The following is an 18,109-nucleotide window of genomic DNA, read 5'->3' as shown; positions in this document are numbered from 1 at the left end:
ATTCATGCCAAAGGATTTTGTCTGTATAAATGAGTACATTTTAAAATAGGGAGATGGTTCATAGCTTTAATCAAATTTTCAAAGAGGTTCTTCATGAACCAACAAGACCAGTAACTACAGGACTAAAGAAAAATGACGACCACCAGCCAAAACTAGAGACTAATTTCATTCTGCAAAATGTAATCTATTTTAACTTATAACGGTGCTACTTGCTTCAGATACTTGCATTCATGCAGCATTTAATCTATTTAACTCACAAACCTAGTTAGTAAAGAATTATACAGCTAACATCAGTTTCCAAAGCCAGTAATGGATTTAACCACAGTGTCCTTTTATCTGATTCCTAGGAATAGGAAGAGCCAGAAGGAAACTTGGCTGTCTGGCAAAACCCACGGTGACCATCAGTACACAGGAAGGTCTGATCACTATAAAAACCAGAAGCATCTTTAAAAATAATGAGATCTCCTTTAAACTGGGAGAAGAGTTTGAGGAAAATACACCAGGTGGCCATAAAACCAAGGTGAGGCCTTCAACACTCTTTTAGATAAATTTCATAAGAATGCTAATTCAAAATCATTCTAAGTAAATCACGAATTATAGCAAACACATCTAAAGTCTGTATTAGATCAACTTGGGCTAAAATCTAGGTCTAAGGATCTTAAATTTTAATATGCATACAAATCTCCTGTGATGCTTATGAAAAAGCATCCTTGTAGGGATGCTTGTAGGTCCTTGTAGGTCCTTGTAGGTCCCATCCTCACAGGCTCTGATATCTGGTGTAGGCACCTGAAAACTGTATTTCTAACAACAATTCTGATGCAGATGCTTAGCTGACCTATTTTGAGAATTATTTCCTTAGATTCTTCTCTCAGAAACAAAGTTCTGCCTTTCTACTTTGTAGCAGTTTCCTACCAAGCATAAAGTCACAATGAATAAAATGTGTATTAGCCAGTATAGGTGAGGTTATGCCACAGTGACAGATTAAGCACAGGCCCTCATGACTTAACACAATGGGAATTGCTTTCTAATTTATAGTACATATTCACCATTGTTGTGGGGTTGAAGAAACTTCTGTGTGTGTGGTGGTGAGGGGACAGGAAACAGGGTATCTACCCCTCTTATTTCTCAGGGAGAAGAAAGTTTTAATTATTATTCAAGACAATATTATATTTTTACTCTTATAAAACCTCCCCCCACCCCGCCCCGAGAAGAATCAGCCAACAAATTTAGTGTTGGCAAAGTCTTAAAATATAAATGAAACTATAAACACCACTCTAAAACTACCTGAGAGCATCACAAAAGCTGAAAAGAATTTGGTACTTCATAGAATTTTAGTGTTCACATGTGACGATCTGAGCTGAATTTGGTTTTGTCTGTTTTTCAGAGTGTGGTAAACTTAGATAATGACTCTCTGATTCAAGTTCAGGACTGGAATGGCAAAGAGACCACCATAAAGAGAAAGGTGGTGGATGGGAAAATGGTGGTGGTGAGTGAGCTGTTTGTCATTATTTTTTTCACCATCTGTATATTTTTCACCTCTATATAAAATCACTCAGATGTCTTGTTCTAAAATGATGGAAGTAAATATGATTTTTCTTTTTCTCTTGCTTTATAAGAATGCGGGAAAACATTGGCAGATAAATGTATGATCATAAATCGTATAAAATGTGCGTGGATTGAGGAACTAAAAAAACTAAAGAACATAAAAAAATGTGTCGCCTACTTCTTTGACTTGTCATAAACCAAAGCAAGCATGCATTTGTGCAATAAAGATTTCAGCAGGGATTTCGAGTTGTTGTTAATCCTTCACTCCATACCAGGATTAATTTCTCACTGTTTTCCAGTTCAACACCAAACACGTGGGAAGGAAATTTAAACTAATGCAAAGCTTAAGTGGTATCGACTTGGTGTATGGATGAGTTGACACAATTAAAAACTAACATTTCTGTGGTTGTTGTGTCTGCATGTTTTCATATATTATTTACCCACTCCTCACAATAATCCTGTGAGGTAAGACTTGTTAGTCCATGTACCAGGTGAGAAAACTGAGATTCAGCCACTGACTTAACCTAAGGATATTCAGCTAGAAAAACATGGTGGTGCTGGGATTAAAACCCAGGTTGGCTTCATTCCCAAGTATACTTTTTTAAGTCCACCCTTCTCTCTCTGAGGATGGCTTCTCAGTTCATCTTTCTCCCTACACAGTGGAGGGATATATGCCAATGATTCTTCTTCCCAAACTGCCAATTCCACAAAAATGAATAAAAAAGCCATTTTGGACATAATATCAAATAGTTCTAAAGGAATACGTAAGAATTGTGTGGAGGTAAAAAACAAACAAACAAACAAACAAACAAACCTATCTTCATTTCTTCACATAAGGATATTTTTTCTTTCCAAAATGAAGAGTACATTTTCCTTACAAAGTAGTAAGTAGAGGACTAAGGATACTTGATTTTATTGCTCCTTATAATGGCATAATCACCAAACAGATGGGTTTTTAGTTCATTAGGAAGAATGTTAGATTCAGAATCTAAAATGTACATTTCCATCTCTGCCATTCAGTACTTACATGACTTTGGATGAGTCATTTATCTTTTTCAAATTCAGTTCACTTGTCTTAAAAAAATGTAGAAATGTCTTCATGGTTTCTTTGAGAGAATTAAATGCCATTATGTATACCTTAGTGCTCTAAAAACCATAAAATACTACATCAATGTAACAATGTCATTATTTGAAAATGTAGGGTTATGTGAAATCGCAAAAATGCTTCAATGTAGGCATTTAAAATGTTTGAATAAAGACTGAAGTTTCTATAGTATATGTATTGTTTATATATATACACATACATTACATATTTACAATATATATGTATATACCGCACATACCCTATTTAATATATGATTTGTCATCCCCCCCCCCACACACATACACACACACGTGGCAAAATCAGCTAACAGTTGGTATCTATTGTTCTCTATGTAGATCTCTTTTCAAAACTCCTATGGATAGTACTTAGTTTGCATGGTTCTAAAAGTCAGTTTCACCAACAATACTGATGTATCTCATCCTTTGTCTTCTAGGAAAGTGCCGTGAACAATGTTATCTGCACTCGGACATATGAGAGAGTACAAACAAACTCAGCCTCCAACTCTTAAGCACTCCCAAATTGTGATACAGACTGCTGAGGCTGTTTAAATAAAACTCCAAAGTAAAATGTTATGACTGCTAATACGAGAGAGCCTACACACAAACGTTGGCAATTTTAGTTTCCCAGCTTTGTATACCTGTATTCTATGGTACTTTGGTATTGGCAGCTATAAGAAACCAGAGTGATATTCAGGGCTGCCATAATATAATCAAAGTCACTTCATATTGATTTTTTTTTCTCATTTGACATACTATGTTAACCCTTTAAATTCAACATGACCTGCCCTAATAGGGAAAATAATATTAACTTACTAAAAAAAACCTTTTTATAGGGGCTGGAGATACATCAGAAAACAAAACACAAAAATCTATGCCCTGTTAGAGTTTACAATCAAGTTGCATTGGAGGCTGTTTGGGATGATTCAGATTTCAGATTTAACTTATTATAGTATATAATGATTTGTATTTAGAAAGAATTTTGTCCTAAATGCTCAGGATTTTTTCTTTCATAATTGAGTGTTTGTTGGTTGATCAGTACAGACATTTCAATTTGTACACAATTCTTAATATATGTACCGATAATCTAAAAAATCATGTAGTTGTGATTCTTTTCTAAAAGTTATTCTATGATGTCCAGTTTAAAATTTGTAGGCAAATTTTCTTTAACAGTATATCAAGTATTCATATCTTCAAGGCTGATGCGCTGTTACATTGTTAAATGCCATCAATTAACAATTTAATAGTATATACACTACATACTCACATTTTCAATCTTGCACAGCACATTAACAAAGTTACTAGGAAAACTGGATTACCACAACCAAGATGTTACAGAGTATACAAAACTCTCACAGGGAGAACCAAGATCAAGGAGAGGTCTTTTTTAGGAAACAATTCTACCAAAAACAACATCGGAATAGAAGTACTTTAAAATGTTCAATACATGTCATTTGCCAAGAGTGGAAGTTTGACTTCTTCTTTGCCAATTTTTAGGCCTTTTATTTCTCTTTATTTTCTGATTTCTGAGGCTAGGACTTCTAGTACTATGTTGAACAACTGTGGTGAGAGTGGGCATCTCTGTTGTGTTCCTGACCTTAGAGGGAAAGCTCTTAGTTTTTCCTCATTGAGGATGGTATTAGCTGTGGGCCTTTCACATATGGCCTTTATGTTGACGTATGTTCCTTCTATTCCTTACTTTCTTGAGGGTTTTTGCCAAGAAAGGATGCTGTATTTTGTCAAACGCTTTTTCTGCATCTATTGAGAGGATCATATGGTTCTTATCCTTTCTTTTATTAATGTCGTGTATCACATTCATTGGTTTCATTCTCGGCAGATGACAGGATACTGTACGTGTAAAACCTGAAAGACTCCACCAAAAAACTGCTGGAACTGACAGGTGAATTCAGCAAAGTTGCAGGATATAAAAGCAATGTACAGAAGTCGGTTGCATATCACGATAATGGAGCAACAGAAAGAGAAACCAAGGAATTGATCTCATTTACAATTGCACCCAAACCCCTAAGATACCTAGTAATAAATCTAACCAAAGAGGTAAAGGATCTGTATGCTGAAAAATATAGAAACTTATGAAAGAAATTGAAGAAGACACAAAGAAATGGAAAAACATTCCATGCTCATGGATTAGAAGAACAAATATTGCTAAAGCTATCTGCACATTCAATGCAACACCTATCAAAATAACACCAGCATTCTTCACAGAGCTAGAACAGACAATTTTAAAATTTATATGGAAGAAGAAAAGACCCCAAATATCCAAGGTAATGTTGAAAAAGAAAACCAAAGCTTGAGGAATCACAATTCCAGACTTCAAGCTGTATTACAAAACTATAATCATCAAGACAGTATGGTGCTGGTACAAAAACAGATACATTGATCAATGGAACAGAATAGAGAACCCAGAAATGGAGCCACAAATGTAGGGCCAACTAATTTTTGACAAAGCAGAAAAGAGTATCCAATGGAAAAAAAGATAGTCTTTTCAGCAAACGGTGCTGGGAAAACTGGACAGCTACATGCAGAAGAATGAAACTGGACCACTTTCTTAACCATACACAAAAATAAATTCAAAATGGATGAAAGACGTAAATGTGAGACAAAAAACCCAACAAAATCCTAGAGGAGAAAATAGGCAGCAACCTCTTTGATCAAGGCCAAGCAACTTACTAGACATGTCTCCAGAGGCAAAGGAAATAAAAGCAAAATGAACTATTGAGACCTCATCAAGATAAAAAGCTTCTGCACTGCAAAGGAAACAGTCAACAAAACTAAAAGGCAGTTTGACGGAATGAGAGAAGATACTTGCAAATGACATACTGGATAAAGTGTTAGTATCCAAAATGTATAAAAAGTTACCAAACTCAACACCCCCCAAAACCAAATAATCCAGTAAAGGAATGGGGAGAAGCCATGAATAGACACTTCTCCCAACAAGACATCCAGATGGCTAATAGACACATGAAAAGGTGTCCAACATCACTCATCATCAGAGAAAGACAAATCCAAACCATAGTGAGATACCACCTCATACCTGTCAGAATGGTTAAAATTAACAACTCAGGAAACAACAGATGTTGGGGAGGATGTGGAGAAAGGGGAACTCTTTTACACTGTTGGTGGGAATGCAAACTGGTGCCGCTGCTCTGGAAAACAGTGTGGGGGTTCCTCAAAAAATTAAAAATAGAACTACCTATGACCCAGCAATTGCACTACTAGGTATTTATTTAAAGGATATAAAAATGTTGATTTAAAGGGGCACATGTCCCCCAATGCTTATAGCAGCACTATCAACAATAGCCAAACTATGGAAAAAGCCCAAATGTCCATCAGTTGATGAGTGGATAAAGAACATGTGATATGTATATATATACACAATGGAATATTACTTGATCAAAAAAGAATGAAATTTTGCCATGTGCAACAACATGGGTGGAACTAGAATGTATTATGCTAAGCAAAATAAGTCAGTCAGAGAAAGACAAATATCATATAATTTCACTCACATGTGGAACTTCAGAAACACAACAGATAAACATAGGGGGAGGGAATGAAAAATAAGATAAAAACAGAGAGTTAGGCAAAACATAAGAGACTTTTAAATATAGAGGACAAACTGAGGGTTGCTGGAGAGGAGGTGGGTGGGGGTTAAATGGGTGTTTAAAAGGCTAAATAGGTGATGGGCATTAAGGAAGGCTCTTGTTGGGATGAGCACTGGGTGTTGTATGTAAGTGATGAATCACTGGGTTCTATTCCTGAAACTAATACTGCACTGTATATTAACTTACTTGAATTTAAGTAAATAAATTAAAAAAAATGTTCGAGACATGTTAAATGAACAACTGACTCCAAATTGCCATTAAGTATGCTTGGTGTTATAGGATATAAGAATTACCCCATCTACAGAATGTTAGGTTGGCACCCAAGGTATTCAAAGCCTCCCATGTTCAATTTCCTACCAGTTTCTGGTTGTACCGAAAAATAAACAACCAGCAAATGATTTCACCTCTTTCAAAAAAGCATTTACACTTAAAAAATGGGATGAGGTGGGATTACCTCTTCCTTAAAAATGTTTCTGGAGCTACTAAAAAACTTGCATTCACAAAACAGTTGATAACAATATTCCTCTGGATTGCACAAGAAAGGAGACAGGGACCACTGATAAGAGAGGGGCTATGACACTAATCAGTCTTGGTCCTTTCTCTCCTGCTTCATCAGAGGCTGGACTCCTCATTTTTGATTTCTCCATTTTTTGCAGGTACGTCTTCTTTAGTTTCTCGGTTAGCCACTTCAGCCTGTTTCCCTTTGCTCTCCCTTTCCCTTATGCTTGCACTTTTCTCCCTGAAGATTTATCCTTTCCTGGTGCCTTTCTTGGCTTCATTTCCACTTTTGCAGGAGTAGGTTCAGCCAACAACCTCGCCCACCTCCTCTTGGGCTCCTCCTTCGCCACCTCTCAGGCATCATGTTGGCAGGGCGGGCACGTGCAGGGTTCCTGCCACCTACAGTGCCCCGAAGCTGGGCTGCCTCCTAAATGTCCAGAATTTGTGATTTAATGTCTAGATTATTACACCACCCACTTATATGAACAGAACTCTGTAAAGAGGGGTGCCTGGGGGGCTCTGTTGGTTAAGTGTCCAACTCTTGGTTTCAGCACAGGTTATGATCTCATGGTTTCTGAGTTTGAGCCCCGTGTTGGGGTCTGTTCTATCAGCATGGAGCCTGCTCGGGATTCTCTCTCCCTCTCTTTCTGTCCCTCCTCCACTCATGCCGTCCCTGCCTCTCTCAAATCAATAAAGTTAAAAAAAAAAGAACTCTGCAAAGAAAAATTTTGTTATAAACTTCTATGCTAATGTCACTGAGCATTTTCTAATGCACAACCATTTATTTTGTCGGCCTTTCAGGGTTTTTCAGTTTCGTGCACACCAGAGCAATTGTCTAAAGTCAGCAGTGTTCAGCAATTTCAAATCAGTTGCACGAGGACTATTGGAAGTACTAAAGTATTTTCCCATCTTACAAGAATTGGTATGTAAGGAACTATTTTCTATCTTGGTTATTTAAAAAAATTTAAAAAAAAATTTTTTTTTGAGAGAAAGAGAGACAGAGTACAAGCAGGGGAGGGGTGGAGAGAGAGGGAGACACAGAATCGGAAGCAGGCTCCACGCTCTGAGCTGTCTGCACAGAACCTGGCACTGGGCTTGAACTCAGGCTCTGTGAGATCATGACCTGAGCCGAAGTCAGAGGCTTAACTGACTGAGCCACCCAGGCGCCCCTCTATCTTGGTTACTAATAAAAATTTATACTTAGATCTAACTTATAATTAACAAAATTTCATTGGATTATAGTTAGTTTGCAGTTCCTTTCTTTTTCTTTTTACCTTTCAGCCCCCTTCATCCACTGGGAGAAATGGGTGAAGAAGGTCAAAAGATAAAAAATGCAGTTTTTAATAAACTAGTTGGGACATAGTGTGTCTCACAAGTTATACCTCAGCCATATATGAAAGAATCATACACAGGCTTGGAAGTAGAGCAGCACCTGACAATCTAATATATTAGCAAACTATTTTTACCGGGAACACTATTAGGTGCCGCCATCACACTAAAAGCCAACATGAAGAAGAAAAGTTTTTTTAAACTTTTTAAAAATGTTTTTATTTATTTTTGAGAGAGAGAGAGAGAGAGAGAGTGAGAGTGAGAGCAGGGGAGGGACAGAGAGAGAGAGGGAGGCACAGAATCCGAAGCAGGCTCCAGGCTCCGAGACATCAGCACAGAGCTCGATGCAGGGCTGGAAATCATGAACCGTGAGATCATGGCCTGAGCCAAAGTTGGAAGCTTAACCAACTGAGCCACCCAGGTGCCCCAAGAATATTCAGTTTTATTAGCACCAAACCTCATGTAGTTAGGCCAGGGAGGGATTTTAGAAACTGTGGACCGATCACTGTGTAGATGGGGAAACAGACACTTCCACATTATCCTGATGGTTTCAGGAAGAACTGGAACCAGAAGCCATGTTTCCTGAATATTCACCTCACAACCATAACAAAAGCAGAAAGAGGTTCTCAGTGTACAATTATGAATCAAGTATAGCACTGCATCAAACAAATGAATAAACAAGGTTCCCTTTACCTTAAAATGGTGGCAGGATGCCATAGTATGATCCAGGGAATGACACAGAGTTTGTGACCTGTCACTGCTTAATTTGCCTGAGTTGATACACAGGGGATCTTGGAGCCCTGGTAGAAGGGAGAGAGTGCTTGTTTATTGTTTGGTGTACTGAAATTCTGATGAAAACAGTGGAAAGCATAGAAAAAAAATCCTCTGGGCTGCTTTGACTGGACAGACAGGATCACCGGTAGAGGCCAAGGGAGCTCTTTTCCTGCGGCCCCGTGTATGGCTTGGGGATAGGAGCAGCTTGCTATAGTGACCCAGGGGACAGCTTGCTGCACAGGGATGGGAAAGAAGCATTTCCTCCACTGAGATGGACCCCAGCACTGCTGTCATACCTGAAGGGTGGGTGGCTATAGGAGCTTCACAAACAGTGCTCTTGGCTTTGGTATTAGGTTCTTGTGTAACAGAGGTACTCTTGTAAGCAGTACAACCCAGCGCAGGAGGCCTTGTGGTGAAGGATTAACCATCAGATACCAGAAGAACACAGGATATCAATGATGACGCCCTGGAACACCTGGGGCTGGGGGCAGGCACAGGCTGTGTAAGGGGTGGAATTCTCCACGAGCAAGTGCAAGCATAACATTGGGATATTGGTGTCAATATTATATTATCTGTCAACAATTTGATGAAGTCTAGAGACTTTGGGTGCTCAAACCAACCAACAAAACCCATGAAAATGCAACAGCAGCAGGCAAAGATTTTCAGGGAAGGTAAGTAAGCCGCATGCCTACCTCTTCCTATCTCCTTTACCTGGTTGAGAACTATTCAAATAAAACATCACTCGCTATGACCGTTGGACATGGAGTGTCCTTGAGGTATGGTTCGGCAATCAACATACAACCAACTTGGACAAGACACAGCACTGTGCTGAAGTGATGTTGTAATTCAGGATTTACTGCACATTCACCAGGTACCAGATACTGTGTGAGAACTGGTGATCGAAGGAGAGCTAAGTCGTGAAAAAAGTATCACACTGGCACATTAATATCAGGAATTTATAAACAGTGTAAAAACCAAACGCTTTCATTTGGACAGAAAGAGCTAATACCACTTTCTTGGTGAATAATTGCCTTGCCCAGGAGAGAAGAAAACTAGCAACGAGGGTGACAGAAGAAGCAAGAGCGAGGACAGGAGCCTGGCCCAGGAGGCATGCCTGGGCTCTCCTGCACCCCTTATCAGGACGTCTGTCCTAGGGAGGGTGTACCTCCCTGCTGCAGCCTCCATGCACTTTGGACTCATTCAGTTTGAGTCAGTAGTCACTATTCAGCGAGTGTGGACTTACTCCTAGAGAGGCACAGTCTGTTCATCCTAGAATGGCAAAAGTTTGGGTCTTTAAATATCACATTCTTTCATGTAGATTTGGCAAAAGTATTAGAATAGAAATCAGAAAAATACTCACTACAGAAAGGGGATATTTTAGTTTTATGTAAACAGCAGAGTTAACAATGTTGAATTTTTTCTAAGTGGACAGATTTGGAAAAATAATGTTCCATTTGAATAATTCAGCTGACAATAATCTGAGATGAAAAATAAGGTAACAACAATGATAATACACTGGTTTTTGGGTCACTATTGAGTACCAGATACTGTCTAGCACTTTTGATCCATGCTTCATTTTCTGTGAAGTATTTATAAAATTTTTTTTTTCAACGTTTATTTATTTTTGGGACGGAGAGAGACAGAGCATGAACGGGGGAGGGGAAGAGAGAGAGGGAGACACAGAATCGGAAACAGGCTCCAGGCTCTGAGCCTGACGCGGGGCTCCAACTCACGGACCGCAAGATGGTGACCTGGCTGAAGTCGGACTCTTAACCGACTGCGCCACCCAGGCGCCCCGAGTGAAGTATTTATAAAAGTATACACTAAGACTCAGGGAGGCTGAATTTCCTCAGCTGATCAGTACCAGGGTCTGAGTTCAAAACTGGATCTTTGTGACCCCAAGTCCATGATCTTTAACCGTCGAGCCAGAATGCCTCTCGAGAAATCAAGATGAAGTTATGAAAGTTTCTTTTAGAGTCTTTCTATGTTATAATAAATGCGATAAATAAATGCATAGTTAATGCCACTAATCTGAACCCTACCTAAACTCTCATGCCCTAAATGATTATAAAGATTATCTTTTGGAGCTCAAAATTTACGAAGTAGAAAAGAGCCAAACCATGACTTATCTATCACCTGTATGAGACAGGTTTATCAGGATTCTTTTTATTTTTCTTTCTTTTTTTTTTTTATGCCTCCAAAGGCCATTCCAGAATGTACATTTCTTCAGTTTCATGAACAGAGAAGGGTGCAAAGAATCTCAGGGTGACCCAGATGGGTAGGCTCAGCTTGGATGAAGAACTCATTTGTAGACCAGCCACTGTGGCCAGGAAGATGGATTAAGAGAAGGAGAGGACATCTCCTATTCAAACCACAGGTTTATGTGGGAGGTGAAGGGAAAGGGGGGGGGGGGTAATAGGAGGGTCGGGGAGGTTTTTCAGAAGAGATGGGCTGCTAGGCAGACAAGTCAATGGATACCTATATCTCAGGTGTCATGCTCAATAATTCCCCCACTCCCCAAGGTGTATAAATAGTCATGTCTCTTTTCTTATTTTTTCATATGGTTTCATATTTTACATCAACAATTTTTAATACATTTGGAATTGATTTTGATGTAAGTATAAAGTACACATCAAATGTCTTATGCTTTCCAAATTGATATCTAAATGCCCCAATGAACCATCATGTCATAAGTTATAGAAATAAGACCTGTAGGAATTATACATATTTTCTTCCTTATTTGTATAGTATTTTATATTTGTATGTATATTTATATATTTCTGTATATTCACTAGTTCCTTTCCCTCTCTCTGTTTCCCTCATTTTTTCTTTTCAAATTAAACTTAATTATTAAAAGACAAATATTTTTAATAGTACAGGTGATACTATTTTTTGTTTTAGACAAACTTGTTTTTGTGTGTAGAACTTGAATCTTAGATGATGTGATGGCTGGAGCTGCTGCAACCCCTTTGCCACTAAAAGGGGAGAGCCTGGAACTGCTAGACACCATGACCAGACACCAAATTTGCCGGTGCTTTGATCTTGGACTTCCTAGCCTTCAGAACTATGAGTGATAAATTTCTCTTGTTTATAAGTCACTTAGTCTATGGTAGTTTACTATAGCAGTCAGAATGGACTAAGACACCAGGTAGGTTTCTTTTTTGTTGTTGTTTAAACTTTGACTCCCCTTCACCCATTTATCCTACTCTCTGCCCCCACCTCTGGCAACTGCCAGTCCATCCTCCAGATCTATGAGCTTGTTCAGTTTTTGTTAAGATTATTTATTTATTTCAAGAGAGAGAGAGAGAGAGAGAGAGAGAGAGCGAGCGAGCAGGGAGGGGCAGAGAGAAAGACAAGGTAAGAATTCCAAACAGGCTCTACACTGTCAGCATAGAGCCCAATGTAGGGCATGAACCTACGAACCGTGAAATCATGACCTGAGTTGAAGTCAGAAGTTTAACCCACTGAGCTACCCAGGCACCCTGGGTTTTTATTTTTATGGTTTATCTGTTTTGTTTTGTTTTTAGATTTCACATATAAGAGAGATTTATAGAAATCAAGGAAATTCTTGCTCAATGCACTAAACAAAAGGAATAAAATCTAAGAATCTGAGACCTGAGAAGTTGGACTAAGAAAAATAGAAGGTCTAAAAAGTTTTAGGTTAGCACTGATAGATGAGAATTGTTTCAGAATTAAAGTTGAGAATACCATCATGCATTATGAATTTGGGAAAATTTTCTATTTACACAGTGCAGAGATGTCATGGAAATATGGTTTTGGCACTAGGCAGGACTCTGAGAATCATAAAATAGAATTTCTCATTTAAGAGACTAGAGAACCGAGGATGAGGAACGTGAAAAGGTCTTGTTTGTAGTCTTCCCAAGTTCTGATTGAGCACTGGTGTGTTTTATAGATTTAGTCTTAGTGACTGCCATGGACCATTCAGAATCCTACAGACAAAATCAAAGGACGACTGAAGTCACAATCCTAGAACTACTTTGACGAGAATTGTTGACGGGATAGGACGTTGAATTCAGTGACTATACTTAATCCAGTCCAGCACCAGATGAGAACATGACTCTTGCTGACAGAAAGACTCATTTGAGCCTTATGGCAAAGAGGTATGCCTTCCTTATTTTGTGACAGGAGCACTTCTTTGCCAAGTTCTGCAACAACGTATTGACTTAATTTTGGTTGCCAGCAGTTTCTAAACTTTTTTTTTTTTTAATCAGTGGACCTTTTGCCAAATAAATTGTGTGTAGATGTGTGCAACAGATCAAGGCAGAGCTCTTTTATTTGTGCAGGAAGTCCCAGAACCCCACACATGATTTCATCTACCTTTCCATACTCTCAAGGACACTTTTTTAAAAAAAGTTTTTTTTGATGTTTTATTTATTTTTGAGACAGAGAGAGACAGAGCATGAACAGGGGAGGGGCAGAGAGAGAGGGAGACACAGAATTGGAAGCAGGCTCCAGGCTCTGAGCCATCAGCCCAGAGCCCGACACGGGGCTCGAACTCACGGACCGCGAGATCGTGACCTGAGCTGAACTCGGGGCGCTTAACCGACTGAGCCACCCAGGTGCCCTCGAGGACACTTTTAATTCACTCCCTATCTACTGAGATCTACCTTTATGAGAGACCCTGTGGAGTTGGGACCAGACCACTGGGAAGGAGGCTTCCGAGGGATGCCGGTTTCTCTGATGTGGTACCATGAGGTTGGTTCTGAGAGGGTTGGAAAACTGGAAACTGAAATCAACATCAGCCACTGGAACCTACTGCTGTTGGCAGCCTGAAGAAATATTGCTGGGGCCATGCTGACAGAGACAAAAAATATGACATTTGAGTAAATATACGAAAGCAGCTAGGGAATGAGACAGGCATATAAGTAGATCAGTTAGGATTCCAGGCCTGTGGTGATGGTGGCTTGCCCTGGGATGGCATTGGCAATGGCAAGAAGCAGGAGATGGCAAGTAGTAGTAGAATATATTTCTAAGTTAGGGTTAACAGGATTTCCTGATTGAATTTAAAAGGAGATAGTTAAGGATGATTTAAAACTTTTCGGTATTAGATATTAGAAAGATGCATGTCATTAAGTGACATTACACCCAAACTATGCCAAAACAATTGTTCGATTTTATAAGTTTACTAAAAAACTTAACAGAGTGAGACAGAACTAACTTAAAGTGATCCAAAAAAAGTGGCTAATTTACTTATTTAGAAAACATTAGAGACTTCCCTTTCTGGACATGATGGCGTAGCAGGGGCCAGATTTACCTCTCGCTGAAATAACAACAAAAAAAGGGACTAATTACATGAAGCAATGGTCTTCAAGACACAGGACTTGAAGGGAAAGAACAGTGATCCATGGGAGAAAGGAAACACAGAAGGTGAACTTGGCCATTGCCCGGTCATACTCAGAGGGGTACCAACAGCAGCACAGCCACATGCCCTCTCCTCAGAAGTCTGAGTCCCAGCTTCCCAGAAGATTTCCACTAAGTTTTTTTTTTTTTTTTTTTTTTTTTTTTTTAATGTTTATTTAGTTTTGAGAGAGGGTGAGAGAACCAGTGTGGGAGGGGCGTGGGGGGGGGGGGATACAGGATCTGAACTGGGCTCTGCCCTGACAGCAGTGAGCCCAATGTGGGGGCTAGAACTCACAGTGAGATCGTGACCTGAGCAGAAGTCAAACAGTTAACCGACTGAGCCACCCAGGCACCCTTGACCAAGTTTTAATGCTAAAGCCCCATCCCTTTCTTTTTGCTCCTGAAGGCACAGGGATAGTAGCTGAGTCCTGCAATTTGCTATCAATCTGATACTTCCGTACAACTCTTTCAGTTCTCCAATACCAGCTTCAACAATTCCTTACGCTAAAACCTCTCTGTTGCGTGGCTGACCGGTATAGAATTGTTCTTGTTCTGACTGGTATAGAATTCCTACTGTGTGTCAAGCTGCATACCAGGTCATTTACATTTAAGCCTTAGAGAAGTTAGTTAATTTCCCCTGAGGTTATGGAAATGCTAATGGCACATCCAGGATCCAAGTGTATCTCATTATAAAGGCTTTGTTTGCTCTCAGTCACTAAGTAACACTATAGTTGGATAAAGGGTTTTGAAAGAAAAGTAAGGCTTTCATCATTACTCCTGGGATTATGGCTAAAGCCAGGATTATTTCTATTTATGTGTTACTTTTTGCTTCAAAAGATACTGAAGACTAGAAGGCTAGAGAAGGAAAGGGAGAGTAATTTGATCTCAGGAAGTCTAGAAAAATTATTTCAATGCCTATAAGAAAGTATTGAAACTTCCCATGTTTTTTGTTTGTTTGTTTGTTTGTTTTTGTTCTTGTTCTTTTGTTTTTTGGTGGGGGTGCTTGTGGTGACCCTTGAATACCAAACACAAGTTTAGCAAATGTGGACCATAAGAACTGTTACATGCAAGTTGTAACATCTTGGATTTGGCAATCTTTAGTTTGTCCATTCCCTTGAGGGAAGTCTAAAATGTGTTTCAAAATAGTAAAGTCTTGGTAGGTCCTGACTTGCAAACATTTGGCTGACTTAGAATAGCTCAGGTAGGCATAATTTTGAATTTCAGTTCCAGTTTCTTTCTTCCCTTGCAATAGTACCTTCCATTTGTTTGTTTAGTTTTTTTGTTTGTTTCCTAGAGAGTTACTATTTCCTATATACATATAGAAGTATAGAGAGTTACCATTTTGTGATACTGACTGGGCTCAACATCTCTTCTCAATTCTCCATTTCCAGAACCTACCTCCGTTCCCACTCGTTCCCACTTCTTAAGGACTGAAGGGGAAAAGCTATGCCCTCTCCAACATTAGAACCTCACATACATGTTCTTAAAGAGCAATGTTATAAAAACTAGAGGGTATGCATCATTGAAATGAGCTTGAATTCATGCCATGTTATATGTGCAGATGACATAATAAGGGATTTGGGGACTTTGCTTCTAGCATGGTATAGTGACAAGAATTGTACTTACTCTTGAAAAATAAATGACTAAAAAACTGGACAAAGTATATGAGGCAGCTATTTCCAAAAACTGGAGTACAGGAAATATATAATGCCATAATGCCTTAGAGAAGGGAAACACTTGAGATGACCTCCCACCATTTTTTCAGTTTTCTGCCTAGGGACACTTCCCTCATTGACGTGTAGAGAGAGATCACAAGAAAGGCACACTGGCCTCACTGAGTTGAGGTGAAAGAAATTAGGAGGTAGGGAGTTTGAGATAGTTGGAAGATGTGGGGTAGGGTTCTGGATGGGTTCACTCTACAGAAAAAAAAGGAGCTTTAGAAATCTGTACGAAGGGTCCCTTTTATTCTTGGCAAAATCCTTAGCTGCACATGCGTGGAGTGACACTGAAGAGGCCAGGAAAAGGGGGCTATAGCCAGGGGGCTGTAGTCTGAACAATTCAGAATTCATACATGGCAGAGAGTTGTTTAAGCTCTCACCAGCCAGAGTGGAGATTCTTGATACTCAACTAGAGCATTGAGAAGACACCCCAGAAGGGCTCTATCTTGGAACATGGGCTATACTATCCCTAGGGTAGTGTATACTAAGCCCAGTGAGGTTAGACGCACCCTAACAAAGCTCAAAAACAGACTTTGGGAGATCAAGCTGCTCGGCCAGTAACTTAAATTTCTTGTAAGTACTTTTTAAAGGAAGGCAAAATGTAGTAAGCACTCAACTGAATTACATTCATAATCTCCACGCAGCCAACTAAGAATTATTGAATATTACAAGAAACAGGAAATGGAATGTATAACCAAGGGGGAAAAAAAACCTCGATAAACAGCGAGACATGGCAGAGATTAGCAAACATGGACCTTAAGATTATTTAAAACATATAAATATGCTGAAATGCTTACGGATGTAATGAAACTCTGAGCATAATGAGGAGATAAATGGAAGATAAAACTTCTAGAAATGAAAAATATAGTATCTGAAATAAACATCTGCTGGATAGGATTAAGAACAGATTAGAAACTGCAGAAGAAAAGATGAGTTAACTTGAAGACATAACAATAGACTCTATCTAGACTGAAGCACAGACAGAAACAAAGACTGGAAACTGCTTTTGGCTAGAGAACCCCCTTGTCCATGTTTAAACACCTCCCAGGAGGAAGGGGTAGCCACAACCCAATGACTGTTTGATGTGGGGTACAGTCATCCCAGGATGGGGTCATAGCTGTGAGCATTTAGAAGCCTATAATCCTGGCAGCTAGGGAAGGGGGATACAGACCTTAGTCTTGAAAAAGGGATAAGAAACTATACTTCAGCATCAACTATACTGTTTTTTTTAAATAATTTTAGAATTGACTATGAAGTGTTACAAAAACAAAACAAAACCCCGATTTATACAAACCTCTTCTGTAAAAACTCACTTGAAAAGAAAAAAAACACAATGGTCTTTTATGTTTACTTTGGATACATAGACTTCCTCTAAATTCTTACTATAATTTTTAAAGTTTATAAAATGAATCTACATATAACTATAAATTATTTGAAAACAAAGCTGCTTTTTTTTTTTTTGATTGATAAATAAGCTCTAAGAGGGTAGGGATTTTGTTGTTGTTTGTTCCTTTTTGTATCCCAAGTATCTAGAATAGTGTTGTGTATACCTAAGTAAATGAACAATCAATGAATGGATTGGGCTTTATTACACATGAAATAGTATTTCCTATTGTTTCCCTCAAGGTGGTGCTGTGTACAGTATAAAGGGTCTCTTAAACAATGTCTTTTTTTTTCTAATATAGCCTTGATAGCTGATACATTTCCTTTTACTATACGTCTTTTTTTTTGTTGTTGTTTGTTTGTTTGTTTAGCCTTCCATCTTTCTGACCTCCTGATCTTTTAGATTTATTTTCTATACTGGAAGAGACTCACAAGATTTTCAGGGTTGTTTGCTTTCTTATCTTTTCTTCCCACCATTTATCTCTACCTAATTGTACAGGAAAACCTTCCTTTGAATTCTTCTTGAAAGATATTACATATTTGCTTCATTTCCACCTACTGTGTCTATCATTTATTATAGCAGGATTTATCTGACAGACTTTGATACATCTAGTGTCAAATTTTCCATTTTTCTGTTTCTTATTTTTTTCTAGATGTTTGTTTCGTATTTTTGAAAGTTTAGATTTTAAACTGACTGGTCTTTTTTTTTTAATAATTGCTTTATGGAGATATACTGGCATAGAATAAACTAATGTTTAAATTATATAATTTAATGTTTGA

The 18,109-nt window shown here is 38.6% G+C and overlaps 1 protein-coding gene and 1 long non-coding RNA gene across 9 annotated transcripts in view; one reads left to right on the top strand and one right to left on the bottom strand.

The window, feature by feature from the left end:
- The window catches only part of FABP12 (fatty acid binding protein 12), a 53,369-nt gene extending 50,147 nt beyond the window's left edge, over positions 1-3,222 (top strand). For 7 of the 8 annotated variants that reach the window (XM_019822820.3, XM_019822823.3, XM_019822813.3 and 4 more), the window contains 3 exons: positions 348-520; positions 1,385-1,486; positions 3,084-3,222. In XM_019822820.3, the coding sequence (XP_019678379.3) occupies positions 348-520; positions 1,385-1,486; positions 3,084-3,158 (350 nt within the window). In that variant the 3' untranslated portion in view covers positions 3,159-3,222. Of the gene's footprint in view, positions 1-347; positions 521-1,384; positions 1,487-1,616; positions 1,786-3,083 lie in introns of those variants that run through there. The other variant, XM_045049543.1, reaches the window with a different exon arrangement.
- LOC109496072 overlaps positions 1-18,109 on the bottom strand; it is a 262,538-nt gene that overhangs the window by 53,474 nt on the left and 190,955 nt on the right. The window lies entirely within an intron of this gene.

Source organism: Felis catus, chromosome F2 (genome assembly GCF_018350175.1).
Source record: "Felis catus isolate Fca126 chromosome F2, F.catus_Fca126_mat1.0, whole genome shotgun sequence".
Lineage (NCBI taxonomy): Eukaryota > Metazoa > Chordata > Mammalia > Carnivora > Felidae > Felis > Felis catus.
Note: the sequence above shows the minus strand (reverse complement) of the source record. Positions and strands in the feature narration are given on the sequence as shown.